General features: G+C 39.4%; 1 protein-coding gene across 1 annotated transcript; it reads left to right on the forward strand.

Moving 5' to 3' along the window:
• Positions 1-2,806: 2,806 nt before the first annotated feature.
• LOC120020730 (sodium/potassium-transporting ATPase subunit beta-3-like) lies at positions 2,807-17,233 on the forward strand. The gene is made up of 7 exons (XM_038964462.1): positions 2,807-3,125; positions 8,625-8,753; positions 10,133-10,231; positions 10,692-10,885; positions 11,711-11,761; positions 13,652-13,738; positions 15,045-17,233. Exons 1-7 carry the CDS (start codon positions 3,008-3,010, stop codon positions 15,210-15,212), a joined length of 846 nt encoding a protein of 281 aa, XP_038820390.1. The 5' UTR covers positions 2,807-3,007; the 3' UTR covers positions 15,213-17,233.

The following is a 17,233-nucleotide window of genomic DNA, read 5'->3' on the forward strand; positions in this document are numbered from 1 at the left end:
CCTGCTGCTGGGTTGTTGCCCTCCTACGGCCTCTTCCACGTCTCCTGATGTACTGGCCTGTCTCCTGGTAGCGCCTCCATGCTCTGGACACTACGCTGACAGACACAGCAAACCTTCTTGCCACAGCTCGCATTGATGTGCCATCCTGGATGAGCTGCACTACCTGAGCCACTTGTGTGGGTTGTAGACTCCGTCTCATGCTACCACTAGAGTGAGAGCACTGCCAGCATTCAAAAGTGACCAAAACATCAGCCAGGAAGCATAGGAACTGAGATGTGGTCTGTGGTCACCACCTGCAGAATCACTCCTTTATTTGGGGGTGTCTTGCTAATTGCCTATAATTTTCACCTTTTGTCTATTCCATTTGCACAACAGCATGTGAAATTTATTGTCAATCAGTGTTGCTTCCTAAGTGGACAGTTTGATTTCACAGAAGTGTGATTGACTTGGAGTTACATTTTGTTATTAAAGTGTTCCCTTTATTTTTTTGAGCAGTGTAGATACTTTTGTACCTGTTTCCTCCAGCATCTTCACAAGCTCCTTTGCTGTTGTTCTGGGATTGATTTGCACTTTTCGCACCACAGTACGTGCATCTCTAGGAGACAAAACACGTCTCTTTCCTGAGCGGTATGACGACTGCGTGGTCCCATGGTGTTTATACTTGCATACTATTGTTTGTACAGATGAACGTGGCACCTTCAGGCGTTGGGAAATTGGTTTGGAGGTCTTGGCTGATATCTTTAGATTTTCCCATGATGTCAAGCAAAGAGGCACTGAGTTTGAAGGTAGTCCTTTAAATACATCCACAGGTACACCTCCAATTGACTCAAATGATGTCAATTAGCATTTCAGAAGCTTCTAAATCCATGACATAATTTTCTGGAATTTTTCAAGCTGTTTAAAGGCACAGTCAATTTAGTGAATGTAAACGTCTGACCCACTGGAATTGTGATACAGTGAATTATATGTCACGACTTCCGCCGAAGTCGGTCCCTCTCCTTGTTCGGGCGGCATTCGGCGGTCGACGTCACCGGCCTTCTAGCCATCGCCGATCCACTTTTCATTTTCCATTTGTTTTGTCTTTGTTTTACACACCTGGTTTCACTTCCCCAATTACTTGTTCATTATTTAACCCTCTGTTCCCCCATGTTTTTTTGTGAGTGATTGTTTGTAAGTTATGCGGTCCGTTATGTGGGCTTGCTTTATTGTATTGTATTTGCCTATTTTGAGTAAATTACGTTTATTTACTCATATCTGATGTCCTGCGCCTGACTCCTCTACACAAGCTGCACACAGACCTCTTAACATTATAAGTGAAAAGTATCTGTCTGTAAACAATTGTTGGAAAATTACTTGTGTCATGCACAAAGTAGATGTCCTATCCGACTTGCCAAAACTATAGTTTGTTAACAAGAAATTTGTGGAGTGGTTGAAAAATGAGTTTTCATGACTTCAACCAAAGTGTATGTAAACTTCCGACTTCAACTGTAAATGCTTCAGAGAGTTCAAGTAACAGACACATCTCAACATCAACTGTTCAGAGGAGACTGCATGAATCAGGCCTTTATGGTCGAATTCCTGCAAAGAAACCACTACTAAAGGACACCAATAATAAGAAGAGACTTGCTTGGGCCAAGAAACGCGAGCAATGGACAATATACTGGTAGAAATCTGTCCTATGGTCTGATGAGTCCAAATGTGAGATTCTTGTCTTTGTGAGACGCAGAGTAGGTGAACGGATGATCTCCGCATGTGTGGTTCCCACCTTGAAGCATGGAGGAGGACGTGTGGGGGTGATTTGTTGGTGACACTGTCAGTGATTTATTTAGACTTCAAGGCACACTTAACCAGCATGGCTACCACAGCATTCTGCAGCAATACGCCATCCCATCTGGTTTGCTCTTAGTGGGACTATCATTTGATTTTCAACAGGAAAATGACCCAACACACCTCCAGCCTGTGTAAGGGCTATTTGACCAAGAAGGAGAGTGATGGAGTACTGCATCAGATGACCTGGCCTCCACAGTCACCCGAACCTCAACCCAATTGAGATGGTTTGGGATGAGTTGGACCGTGGAGTGAAGGAAAAGCAGCCAACAAGTGCTCAGCATATATGGGAACTCCATCCCACATATGTTGGAAAAGCTGGTTAAGAAAATGCCAAGAGTGTGCAACGTTGTCATCAAGGCAAAGGGTGTCTACTTTGAAGAATCTAAAATATATTTTGATTTGTTTAACACTTTGTTGGTTACTACATGATTCCGAACGTGTTATTTCATAGTTTTGATGTCTTCACTATTATTCTACAATGTAGAAAATAGTAAAAATAAAGAAAAACCCTTGAATGTGTAGGTCTGTCCAAACTTTTGACTGGTACTGTATGTCAACCATTGTGGTGTTAAGGGGTCCTCACATACACACATACACACACCATAGCAGATTGATCCCCTATGTGTTGCTCATCCTCAACACATCACACACATTTTGACCTGTAGCAAAATGAATGCATGTTCAGGTGTGCTAAGCTATTTTAACCACAGGCAGAATCATATGAATAGCCTATTTAATGTATAGGAAGCATAGGTCTACTGTCTACATATCATTGGCATCATCATAATCTGTACAGTTTTCGTCTCATTTGTTAGGTACGCCATTCTCTCATTTTCTCAGGCAATGATAACTGGATAAATACCGCGTTATTCTAGCGTTTTTGTTAGTGTCTACAAATCTAGGCTACACTGTCCAAGCCGTTCTTCTATCGAGGCTCTTCTATTGTAACCGTACCCGTACCGCATTGAGTGGCGGAGCGAGGCTGACGCTAGTTGCAGAAAACGTCACAGATTTTTCGCTTTTTAATTTATTTTTTTAAACAGAGCAATCTTGCCTCACTCTGCCGCTGGACTCCATTCCAACCACTGATTCAATCACATCCCTGATTTCGCCTCATCCTATCGCCCGCTGTTCCTCATATTTTTAATAAGGAAAAATACATCCTCAAATTTCCACCATGGCAAGCAACGAAGTCAAATCGACGGCGAAAGAGGATGAGAATGCTGGAAACTGGAAAGATTCCATCTTCAACCCAAGGACCGGGGAGTTTTGCGGGCGCACAGCGAAGAGCTGGGGTAAGAAAACCTGGACCGGGTCTGAGTCATAGCCCACAGTCGAAAACCACATTTTTATGATGTATCATATTGCAGGCTATTCCGTTTTGATGTGCATGTTGTCACATATAGCCTAATAACGGATAGTAATATTATATAATATCCACCTATGCATTCATGGTCTCAATCATCACAATCTATTTATGTCTAGTTGGTTTTGTATGTATGTATGTGTGTGTGTGTGTGTGTGTGTGTGTGTGTGTGTGTGTGTGTGTGTGTGTGACAGCTTGTCCATTTCAGCTCCGATTAGCTCAAGACAAATAAATGAGACTAGCCCACCTGTATGAATAATAATTAGAGACCAATACTCAGTGTATTTCCAATAGAGACCACAAGTAGCCATATAGGCTACGACTGAAATATGAGATAGAAGATGGGTCTACGTAGTGTAGGCTTTGGTAAAAAAAAAAGTAAATAATAATAATAATAATTAGTATGATAAACTATAAGCAAATGATATTCATTCTTAAGATCATAAATTAAATGATAGCTCCCTTCTCAGAACAATGTTATCAGAAATCAGAAATAACTGCTCTGTAGTGTACATCAGTGTAGTGTACATCAGTGTGTGTGTGTGTGTGTGTGTGTGTGTGTGTGTGTGTGTGTGTGTGTGTGTGTGTGTGTGTGTGTGTGTGTGTGTGTGTGTGTGTGCCTGTGAATTCCCTGGAACAGACCAGTTTATGACTATCTAACAGCCAGCTAGCATGATTGTGCGAAGACCTTCACTTGTGTTACAGATGAGATACACTACCGACACACAAAGAACATATGGAAATAAAATGTAGATTTCTCATTTCTGGAATTTATATATCCTCAATTTTAAAAGCAGTAGTCTATGGTGTCTTTGAAGATGGTGAGCCGAACTTGCTCTATCTGTGGTAGCTAGCAGCTAGTATTGACCCTGTGCAGTGCTGTGGGATGCTCCTCTCTCACGCTGTCAGAACTCCTCCTCCCACTGCTACGGCAGCATGGCCGCCCACATTAGCATACTTGTCAAGGTCAAATGGCTTTCCCTGCTGGTGCATGATGGGAATGTATCGGAGGAGAGTGGAAGAGAGTAGGGAGAGGGATTTTCAGTGGCTGGATGGGGGGGGGGGGGGGGCTGTGTAGACTGTAGACCTAGTGTGATGACCGACCTGACTGTGTAGACTGTAGACCTAGTGTGATGACCAACCTGACTGTGTAGACTGTAGACCTAGTGTGATGACCAACCTGACTGTGTAGAATGTAGACCTAGTGTGATGACCAACCTGACTGTGTAGAATGTAGACCTAGTGTGATGACCAACCTGACTGTGTAGAATGTAGACCTAGTGTGATGACCAACCTGACTGTGTAGACTGTAGACCTAGTGTGGTGAACAACCTGACTGTTTGCATGGTAGGTCTAGGTAAATGTTAAAGCCCACCTCGTTCAATGGAATGCTTACACCTGATATAATATTATATCGACTGTGCAATAAACATTCATATACATGAATAGACATTACAAATATAACATTTCTGCAGGGTTTGAATGATCTATTCATTATTGGGGATGGGCTGGATCGATATGTATTTGTAATGCGGCATTCACCTCATGGGAGAGTGATCGGAAGAACGACTTGGAGCGTTCGCGTGCTAGGAGCTCGGGAGGGAACGCAAGAACCATTCTGACCGTTGACAGCCGAAATCGCGGCCATGTTTGTTGCCATTTTTCAGTGGTGCCTGATGTCAAAGTTCATCATGTTGGATAGACCGGGGTCCAGAGATCATACCCCCGTTTCCTAGTCGTAACTACGAGTTGGAGGGGCGTTCATGTGTATTAGCCCCAGTAGGAAGGGCGTATTTCTGAGTTCCTGACATGACGTGAACACAGCATAAAGCTTATGCGGGTTCCCAGTTCCCAGCACCCTTGGGCAGCCCTGTCATTTGATAAGGGTTCAGACTTGGACCTGTCAATCAAATTGCTAGGCTGTTCTGTCATCTTTGATTATACTGACTATCATCGTAAGAAAACAAAATGCATACCTTTACACAACATAATGTTCAGGCTTGAAATTGTTCCTCATCTATCCTTGCTTACTTATCCACTTCTTTACATGGAAAGCTGTGCTCATTGAAATTACTCATGTTTACTTGGATGAATGATGTAAAACACCTTAATAAGGATGGATGATGTAAAACACATTACTAAGGATGAATGATGTAAAACACATTAATAAGGATGGATGATGTAAAACACATTAATAAGGATGGATGATGTAAAACACATTACTAAGGATGGATGATGTAAAACACATTAATAAGGATGGATGATGTAAAACACATTAATAAGGATGGATGATGTAAAACACATTAATAAGGATGGATGATGTAAAACACATTACTAAGGATGAATGATGTAAAACACATTAATAAGGATGGATGATGTAAAACACATTAATAAGGATGGATGATGTAAAACACATTACTAAGGATGGATGATGTAAAACACATTAATAAGGATGGATGATGTAAAACACATTAATAAGGATGGATGATGTAAAACACATTAATAAGGATGGATGATGTAAAACACATTAATAAGGATGGATGATGTAAAACACATTAATAAGGATGGATGATGTAAAACACATTAATAAGGATGGATGATGTAAAACACATTAATAAGGATGGATGATGTAAAACACATTAATAAGGATGGATGATGTAAAACACATTAATAAGGATGGATGATGTAAAACACATTAATAAGGATGGATGATGTAAAACACATTAATAAGGATGGATGATGTAAAACACATTAATAAGGATAAATTATGTAAAACACATTAATAAGGATAAATTATGTAAAACACATTAATAAGGATGGATGATGTAAAACACATTAATAAGGATGGATGATGTAAAACACATTAATAAGGATGGATGATGTAAAACACATTAATAAGGATGGATGATGTAAAACACATTAATAAGGATGGATGATGTAAAACACATTAATAAGGATGGATGATGTAAAACACATTAATAAGGATAAATGATGTAAAACACATTAATAAGGATGGATGATGTAAAACACATTAATAAGGATGGATGATGTAAAACACATTAATAAGGATAAATGATGTAAAACACATTAATTAGGATGAATGATGTAAAACACATTAATTAGGATGGATGATGTAAAACACATTACTAAGGATGGATGATGTAAAACACATTAATAAGGATGGATGATGTAAAACACATTAATAAGGATGGATGATGTAAAACACATTAATAAGGATAAATTATGTAAAACACATTAATAAGGATGGATGATGTAAAACACATTAATAAGGATGGATGATGTAAAACACATTAATAAGGATGGATGATGTAAAACACATTAATAAGGATAAATTATGTAAAACACATTAATAAGGATGGATGATGTAAAACACATTAATAAGGATGGATGATGTAAAACACATTAATAAGGATGGATGATGTAAAACACATTAATAAGGATGGATGATGTAAAACACATTAATAAGGATGGATGATGTAAAACACATTAATAAGGATGGATGATGTAAAACACATTAATAAGGATAAATGATGTAAAACACATTAATAAGGATGGATGATGTAAAACACATTAATAAGGATGGATGATGTAAAACACATTAATAAGGATAAATGATGTAAAACACATTAATTAGGATGAATGATGTAAAACACATTAATTAGGATGGATGATGTAAAACACATTAATAAGGATGGATGATGTAAAACACATTAATAAGGATGGATGATGTAAAACACATTAATAAGGATGGATGATGTAAAACACATTAATAAGGATGGATGATGTAAAACACATTAATAAGGATAAATTATGTAAAACACATTAATAAGGATGGATGATGTAAAACACATTAATAAGGATGGATGATGTAAAACACATTAATAAGGATGGATGATGTAAAACACATTAATAAGGATGGATGATGTAAAACACATTAATAAGGATGGATGATGTAAAACACATTACTAAGGATGGATGATGTAAAACACATTAATAAGGATGGATGATGTAAAACACATTAATAAGGATGGATGATGTAAAACACATTAATAAGGATGGATGATGTAAAACACATTAATAAGGATAAATGATGTAAAACACATTAATTAGGATGAATGATGTAAAACACATTAATAAGGATGGATGATGTAAAACACATTAATAAGGATGGATGATGTAAAACACATTAATAAGGATAAATGATGTAAAACACATTAATAAGGATGGATGATGTAAAACACATTAATAAGGATGGTGATGTAAAACACATTAATAAGGATAATGATGTAAAACACATTAATAGGATGAATGATGTAAAACACATTAATTAGGATGAATGATGTAAAACACATTAATTAGGATGGATGATGTAAAACACATTAATAAGGATGGATGATGTAAAACACATTACTAAGGATGGATGATGTAAAACACATTAATAAGGATGGATGATGTAAAACACATTAATAAGGATGGATGATGTAAAACACATTAATAAGGATAAATTATGTAAAACACATTAATAAGGATGGATGATGTAAAACACATTAATAAGGATAAATGATGTAAAACACATTAATTAGGATGAATGATGTAAAACACATTAATTAGGATGGATGATGTAAAACACATTACTAAGGATGGATGATGTAAAACACATTACTAAGGATGGATGATGTAAAACACATTACTAAGGATGGATGATGTAAAACACATTACTAAGGATGGATGATGTAAAACACATTAATAAGGATGGATGATGTAAAACATATTAATAAGGATGGATGATGTAAAACACATTAATAAGGATGGATGATGTAAAACATATTAATAAGGATGGATGATGTAAAACACATTAATAAGGATGGATGATGTAAAACACATTAATAAGGATGGATGATGTAAAACACATTAATAAGGATGGATGATGTAAAACACAATAAGGATGGATGATGTAAAACACATTAATAAGGATGGATGATGTAAAACACATTACTAAGGATGGATGATGTAAAACACATGAATAAGGATGGATGATGTAAAACACATGAATAAGGATGGATGATGTAAAACACATTACTAAGGATGGATGATGTAAAACACATTACTAAGGATGGATGATGTAAAACACATTACTAAGGATGGATGATGTAAAACACATTACTAAGGATGGATGATGTAAAACACATTAATAAGCCAATAGGCCAGAGGCAGTTCACCAAACGACCCTTGTATGATCAGATTTTTGTAGACCTAGATTTTAGCTCTGAGGGATAACACAGTCTGGAGTCGTGCTAATCTCTCTCTCTCTCTCTCTCTCTCTCTCTCTCTCTCTCTCTCTCTCTCTCTATCTGTCTGTCTCTCTGTCTCTCTCTCTCTGTCTCTCTCTATGTCTCTCTCTCCCCAGGCCTCATCCTCCTGTTCTACCTGGTGTTCTATGCATTCCTGGCTGGGATGTTCGTCCTCACCATTTGGGTCATGCTGCTGACGCTAGACGACTATGTGCCAAAGTACCGCGACCGGGTGCCACACCCAGGTAAGTAGCACCACAGGTAGATGATTTATTCAATCAACCAACCAATCAACCAACCAATAAATCAATCAACCAACCAACCAACCAATAAATCTAATCGCCAATCAATCAATCAGTCAGTCAGTCAATCAATAAATCATTAAATTGATCAGATTGGAAGATTATTGATTATTGGGAGATTATTAAAGCACAGGGTCATTCTGAGGGAAAACGAATATCCAAGAAGTGCTGTATTTAGTTGATTTTGAGCCCAAATTCTGTTGGTTCAGGACAGGTAGTCAACTTTTTAAAACGTGAGAAACCTGTGGACTACTATTGGTCAATATTACCCAGTAGGCACTATACTATACGGCTGCTGTTGAATAATGGGATTTCTGGTATGAACTGTCACGGTAATGGCCAAACTCTTTATACACTTTATTTAAAGGCTACCTATGCATATGTTATGAACGGGTTATGTATATGTTATGAATGTGGTATGTATGGGTAATGAATGTGTTATATACGGGTTATGAATGTGTTATGTATGGGTTAGGAATGTGTTATGTATAGGTCATGAATGTGTTATGTATGGGTTATGGATGTGTTATGTATGGTTATGAATGTGGTATGTATGGGTTATGAATGTGTTATGTATGGGTTATGAATGTGTTATGTATGGTTATGAATGTGTTATGTATGGGTTATGAATGTGTTATGTATGGTTATGAATGTGGTATGTATGGGTTATGAATGTGTTTGTATGGGTTATGAATGTGTTATGTATGGGTTATGAATGTGTTATGTATGGTTATGAATGTGGTATGTATGGGTTATGAATGTGTTATGTACGGGTTATGAATGTGTTATGTACGGGTTATGAATGTGTTATGTATGGTTATGAATTTGTTATGTATGGTTTATGAATATGTTATGTATGGTTATGAATGTGGTATGTATGGTTATGAATGTGTTATGTATGGATTATGAATGTGTTATGTATGGGTTATGAATGTGTTATGTATGGTTATGAATGTGATATGTATGGGTTATGAATGTGTTTGTATGGGTTATGAATGTGTTATGTATGGGTTATGAATGTGTAATGTATGGTTATGAATGTGGTATGTATGGGTTATGCATGTGTTTGTATGGGTTATGAATGTGTTATGTATGGTTAGGAATGTGATATGTATGGATTATGAATGTGTAATGTATGGTTATGAATGCGGTATGTATGGATTATGAATGTGTTATGAAGCCCTTATGTAGGTATATTTCAAATTAAGCGTTAATGGGTTCACCACACAACATTGGTGACCCTGATTTGTGTGTTAGTGGATTTAACGTTTTGATGACCCTGAAGGAAGTGGTGATCTCATACTGTACCCTCTGTCCCTTAGGGTTGGTCATCCGGCCAAAGCAATTGGACATGCTGTTTAACAGATCACAACCTCTCCAGTTCAGCACGTATGTCCAGACTTTAGAGTCTTACCTGCAACGTGAGTCTTTTATCTTGTCTCCTTGCAAAATCTGTGCCCCTTCTCTCTCTCTCGCTCTCTCTCTAACTCACCTTCTTTCTCTCTCTCTTTCTCTCTATCTCTCTCTCTTTCTCTCTATCTCTCAATTGTAAATGTTCTTTTCAATAAGAGATACAGAGAAACAATGTTGCCATGTAGTTCAGTGACACACAATTCAATCAAAGCATAGGGGGATGGTTAAAACTAGCATGAAATGATACGTTAACAATTACACATACAAAATATCAGCCTGGGGCGAGTTTCTCTTGTAGCCAATGTCTTATTTATCTCAACAACCCAGCTGCAGTAGAGGAACAAACATCAAAATGTTTGACTGTCAATCATCTGTGCATGAACGAACAAAATGTGTCAAATGAAGCACTTTGCCGTCTGGGTCGTCGACAGAAATGAAAACAAATCTGTCGTTATTGTCTTTTCTCAGAGTACAATGACACGGAGCAGGAGAGGAATGAGGCGTGCGCGGCAGGGGTCTACTTTGAGCAGGAGGGAGAGGTGGGCGAGCAGAGGAAGGCCTGTCAGTTCAAGAGGAGCTCTCTGAGCCGCTGCTCCGGCCTGTCCGACTCCACCTTCGGTTACGCTGAGGGGAGACCATGTGTCCTCCTCAAAATGAATAGGGTACCTCCTCCTTTTCCCTTCTTGTCTTTGGATACATGGTTGTGACCCTAATTATCTTGCCATTCCAAAGTGTGTACTTACACACTGTCATGGATTAAAGCAGTGGATTGGTGTAAATATTGGCTGGATGGAGTTTCTACCATTGTTCAATCCATGACGGGGAGTGTGCAAGTGCACATTTTGGGAAAATGGTACAGAACTGGGACGAAGCCAAGACTCTTTCCTTGGTTGCATGTAATTGAAGTCAATACAGTTGGGTCCTAATGAGGTGCACATTGGATAAGTGCAGACCACAGGAGGTTGGTAGCACCTTAATTGGGGAGGACGGGCTCGTGGTAATGACTGGAGCGGAATCAGTGGAATGGTATCAAAAATATCAAACACATGGTTTCCATGGTTTCCATGTGTTTGATGCCATTCCATTCGTTCTGTTTCGGGCCATTATTATGGGCTGTCCTCCCCTCAGCAGCCTCCACTGGTGCAGACCCAATTAAATTCAGGGCAGTGCTGTGTAGTTCACCAGTCCCATTTTTCAGTGGACACATTCACAAGAGCCTCGAGCTATTGTACGTATCAGTAGATGACATGTATCAGTAGGTGACATTAGCCCATAGTGGATTTCTTTCCATCTCCTCAATCTAGTTATTTTTATTTGCTTCTCTTTGTTGTCATTCTCTATTAGTGTGTTTTACAGTCTTATCCTTGTCTGTGTTTCTATATCATTGGATTACTCAGAGTAGACCACATAATAATGGTTTTAATGTGCCAATCATCTTATCGCGGCTCTCTGATTGGTTGATTGGTTAATTCGTTTTCAATTCACAGATCATTGGGCTGAAGCCGCGTGGAGATCCCTATGTCAACTGCACGGCAAAGGTAAATGTCATCAGGATTTCAGTATGTGTGTTTCTGAAGAACAATCTGGTTACATTTATAGCATTTGATGTTATTTATTGTTTATGTTGATATTTGTGTGTACTTTTTTTCCTGATTTGGTTGGATTTTTTGTTTTTCTGCACGCTTCCAGTTGAAGCTTTAGGGTAAGCTTAGCGATGTGTAAGTGTGTAACTTCGTCTGCTACGCGCTGTTACAACGTGGAAAGGACTTACAGGGTTGTTTTGTTATCCCAGTCTCTTTTCCATATTGTGGTCCTGTGTGATGCAGGATACCGGTTTTATTATAGGAACCTTATAGAACCTTTCAATGGCTACCCGGGCTATCTGCATTGTGTGCCCCCACCCCTCCTCCCTAACTCCTCTTTTACGCTGATGCTACTCTCTGTTTACCATATATGCATAGCCACTTTAACTATACATTCATGTACATACGACCTCAATTGGCCCGACCAACCAGTACCCCCGCACATTGGCTAACCGGGATATATGCATTGTGTCCCGCCATCCACCACCCGCCAACCCCTCTTTTTACGCTACCGCTACTCTCTGTTCATCATATATGCATAGTCACTTTAACCATATCTACATGTACATACTACCTCAATCAGCCCAACTAACCGGTGCCTGTATATAGCCTCGCTACTGTATATAGCCTCGCTGCTGTTATTTTTCACTGTCTTTTTTACTGTTGTTTTAATTTCTTTACTTACCTATTGTTCACCTAATACCTTTTTTGCACTGTTGGTTAAAGCCTGTAAGTAAGCAGTTGTTGTATTTGGCGCACGTGACAAATAAACTTTGATTTGTTATAATCGAACCGGATAGAATGTTCCAGTGTTAATATTATAAGACCTGGCCATTGAGTGTGATCTCTCACAGACCACAGAAAGAGCAGCTGTTGCTTAATGTAACAGCTATTGGCGTTACAGTACAGTGTATGCAGCATAAGGAATATTTACAATTCTTAAATAATGTATTATTCTTACATACTCATATGGACTTGTGAAGATCTGAAAACATTGGATAGGTGTGAGCAATATGGCAAAAATTGCCATATAGTAGAGCGCAAAGTCTAGCTTGTAGCTATTACCATAATACCTACTATATACACCTATCAGAGGAGGCCGTCTTCCTAACTCCTCCCACCAGGGGAGCTATTACCATAATACCTACTATATATACCTATCAGAGGAGGCCGTCTTCCTAACTCCTCCCACCAGTGGAGCTATTACCATAATACCTACTATATATACCTATCAGAGGAGGCCGTCTTCCTAACTCCTCCCACCAGTGGAGCTATTACCATAATACCTACTATATATACCTATCAGAGGAGGTCGTCTTCCTAACTCCTCCCACCAGTGGAGCTATTACCATAATACATACTATATATACCTAACTCCTCCCACCAGTGGAGCTATTACCATAATACCTACTATATACACCTATCAGAGGAGGCCGTCTTCCTAACTCCTCCCACCAGTGGAGCTATTACCATAATACCTACTATATATACCTATCAGAGGAGGCCGTCTTCCTAACTCCTCCCACCAGTGGAACTATTACCATAATACCTACTATATATACCTAACTCCTCCCACCAGTGGAGCTATTACCATAATACCTACTATATACACCTATCAGCGGAGGCCGTCTTCCTAACTCCTCCCACCAGTGGAGCTATTACCATAATACCTACTATATACACCTATCAGAGGAGGCCGTCTTCCTAAAGCTCCTCCCACCAGCCTCCTCTGATAGCTCTCCAACCTTTTCAGATGAAGTCCTTAGCCTAACGGTCCGTTTGAATAGGATGGACATATTCTTGCTTTTGACTATTGTTCTTTCTCTTCCTCCTTTCCCCGTTCAGAGGGACAACCCCATACAGATGCAGTACTTCCCCAGTGAGGGACGCTTCGATAAAATGTATTTCCCTTACTACGGCAACAAACTTCATGTAAGTTTGGGTCAAAGGTCAATATTTTGTCAATTTCTGATTTCTTGTCATACTGGTTTGTTGGTGCTTGATGGGAAAGCATTATTGTACAATGATGCAAGAATTTGGAAGACTGTTGGATGGACGTGTGAGATATTCAACCGTCCATGTTGGTGAGATATTCAACAGTCCATGTTGGTGAGATATTCAACAGTCCATGTTGGTGAGATATTCAACAGTCCATGTTGATGAGATATTCAACAGTCCATGTTGGTGATATATTCAACAGTCCATGTTGGTGAGATATTCAACAGTCCATGTTGGTGATATATTCAACAGTCCATGTTGGTGAGATATTCAACAGTCCATGTTGGTGATATATTCAACAGTCCATGTTGGTGATATATTCAACAGTCCATGTTGGTGATATATTCAACAGTCCATGTTGGTGATATATTCAACAGTCCATGTTGATGAGATATTCAACAGTCCATGTTGGTGAGATATTCAACAGTCCATGTTGGTGAGATATTCAACAGTCCATGTTGGTGAGATATTCAACAGTCCATGTTGATGAGATATTCAACAGTCCATGTTGGTGATATATTCAACAGTCCATGTTGGTGAGATATTCAACAGTCCACGTTGGTGAGATATTCAACAGTCCATGTTGGTGAGATATTCAACAGTCCATGTTGGTGAGATATTCAACAGTCCATGTTGGTAAGATATTCAACAGTCCACGTTGATGAGATATTCAACAGTCCACGTTGATGAGATATTCAACAGTCCATGTTGATGAGATATTCAACAGTCCATGTTGATGAGATATTCAACAGTCCATGTTGGTGTTGGTGAGATATTCAACAGTCCATGTTGGTGAGATATTCAACAGTCCATGTTGATGAGATATTCAACAGTCCATGTTGGTGAGATATTCAACAGTCCATGTTGGTGAGATATTCAACAGTCCATGTTTATGAGATATTCAACAGTCCATGTTGGTGAGATATTTAACAGTCCATGTTGATGAGATATTCAACAGTCCATGTTGGTGAGATATTCAACAGTCCATGTTGGTGAGATATTCAACAGTCCATGTTGGTGAGATATTCAACAGTCCATGTTGGTGAGATATTCAACAGTCCATGTTGGTCAGTGAGCTTCTTTTTTTGCTTCCACTCCTTTGTACTTATTTTCTTTCCTACACTATTCCACTCCCTATTTTCTCTCTCTCTCTCCCTTCTCCTTTCTCTCTATCTATCTCTTTCTACTCCCACCCCCCCTCCCACCTCTCTTCTTCTCACCCTTTACTCTCTGTCTACAGGAGAGGTATGTGCAGCCCGTGGTTGCTGTTAAGCTGTTGCTGAACAAGGAAGACTACAACACGGAGCTGACCATTGAATGCCGGATTGAGGGATCCGACCTGCGCAACAACGACGACCGAGACAAGTTCCTGGGCCGCGTCACCTTCCGAGTCACAGTCAAAGAGTAGTGAGGAGGAGGCTAGTGTGGAGAAATGTGGTTCTTACTCCTCCCGGAAGATTCCTGGTAGAATATGATGGGCCTAATTCCAAACCAATCCCTCCACCCTCAGTCCATATACTAGGCGAGGGACATTCAAATCTGGTATTTTTCACATCACCTTGGTAGTTCATTGATTGGCCAGATAATCTACTCACCTGTTGTTACAGGTCAGTCTCTAGTTAGGCGGGATGGGGAAGGATTAAAACCAGCAGTTCTCTGAACCCTGAATCCCGGATTTGAATACCCTTCTCTTAGGCTCTTGTTGACTCCATCTTGTATTTCTGATAGGGTTGGATATGTGTAAGCATAGCAAGAGTGCTAGATGAAGCAATTATATCATAGCTGATGCATATCCATTCCTTTCAGATCTACAGTGCATCACACCCAAAAAGGGCCTAGGCTAGTGCCTACAAATGTAGGATCTTAATTTGATCAGTCTTTCGTTGCTGAGGATTTAGCAGGAAATGTAAACAAAGGCTTCTAAAGTTTGTCATTTCCACTTTGAAATTTCCGACTTGATTTGCCCTAACAAAAAATGTATCCAGCCGTACAAAAATTCCATTAATTATAATCCACATAATAAGTCACATTTCCTGTTGCTGCAGGATTATCTCCCTGCTATAGCAAACTGGCTCAAATTAAGATCCTACATCTGTGATGGTAGGGGGTGCGAGATCGGTGTGCGATTGGATCAAAGGATAGGGTAGTGATGTCATCAATTTTCAACTATCTCCTGGAAAAAGTGTTAATCGTGCCAAATTTAATGGAACATCTAGTTCCCTTGTTTACTTCTATGTTTACTCTAGTACAGGCCTAGGCAACTCCAGTCCTCGGGGGCCTGATTGGTGGTCACACTTTTGCCCCTGACTCCAATAATCACCTAATCATGATGTTCAGTTAAAAATGAAATTAGTTTAGATCAGGTGTGTTTGCTAGGGATGGGGGGAAAAGTGTGACATCAATCAGGCCCGCGAGGACTGGAGTTGCCCAGGCCTGTACTAGAGTAAACAGTACGTATGACATAGTATGACATCATATTTGTCTTCTCTTTCATTATGTCATTCTAGCAGGAGTCTTTTCTTGACTCACCAACCTAACGGCCATCAGACCCTTCTATTAGTCCGCTTTTGTTGTCTGACCCGGTGCTCTAGTGTTGACCTAGGCTCAGATCTTATCTTCTATTCAGATGGTCTAGATTGGAGCTTAGATGTGGTAAACTGAACCTAGATCAGGGCTTAGTGCCAAGGGTTGGATCAACTGTCAGGAGTTAGCCTCAATCAGTATTTAACCATCAGTCATCTACTGTCAATACAACCATGTTTAAAGTTGACCTTCTCATCTAAAAACAGAACAAATAATTATTCCTCAACATCGAGTCAACCCCAGTGAAACACTGTCAAACCCAGATGCCCTCTACAATTACATGTAATTTAGAATCCTTTTCCTCTTTGGACCACAATTTGAACCGCGTCATATTGTAATAGGGAACTGTAGATAGGTGTGTGTGTGTGGTGTGGTCTTACCACAACCCAGTGGTGTGCCGTCTGTCCGGCTGCATGTCTGTGTGTCTGTTTACTCTACCCCTTACCTCACCACTGTAATAGCCAATGTGGATGAGGTGAGTTATCCTCCCTCCCATATACACACACACACACACACACACACACACACAAAAGCGATTGGAGACCTGCGAGGAAGCGCTGTGTAAATGCAATCCATTGTATCTATGTACTGTATATGCCTATCTTTGGGTGGAAAGCGTGTCTGTTTGTCTCTTACTCTCAAGTCTATCCCTCCCTCTGTCTTTCTCAATGTATATATTTAATGGAATCACACAGTATTTTTTTTCTGTCACAGAACACAATGTCTAAGCACTGTAAAGAAGAAACTATATAAACAAAGATTTACAGGACATGGATCATATTCAAAGCTATGTTACGGTCTAAAATGGAATCCTGAAGGAACAACTTGTTATCATCTGCATGATGC

Source organism: Salvelinus namaycush, chromosome 25, assembly GCF_016432855.1.
Source record: "Salvelinus namaycush isolate Seneca chromosome 25, SaNama_1.0, whole genome shotgun sequence".
Classification (NCBI taxonomy): domain Eukaryota; kingdom Metazoa; phylum Chordata; class Actinopteri; order Salmoniformes; family Salmonidae; genus Salvelinus; species Salvelinus namaycush.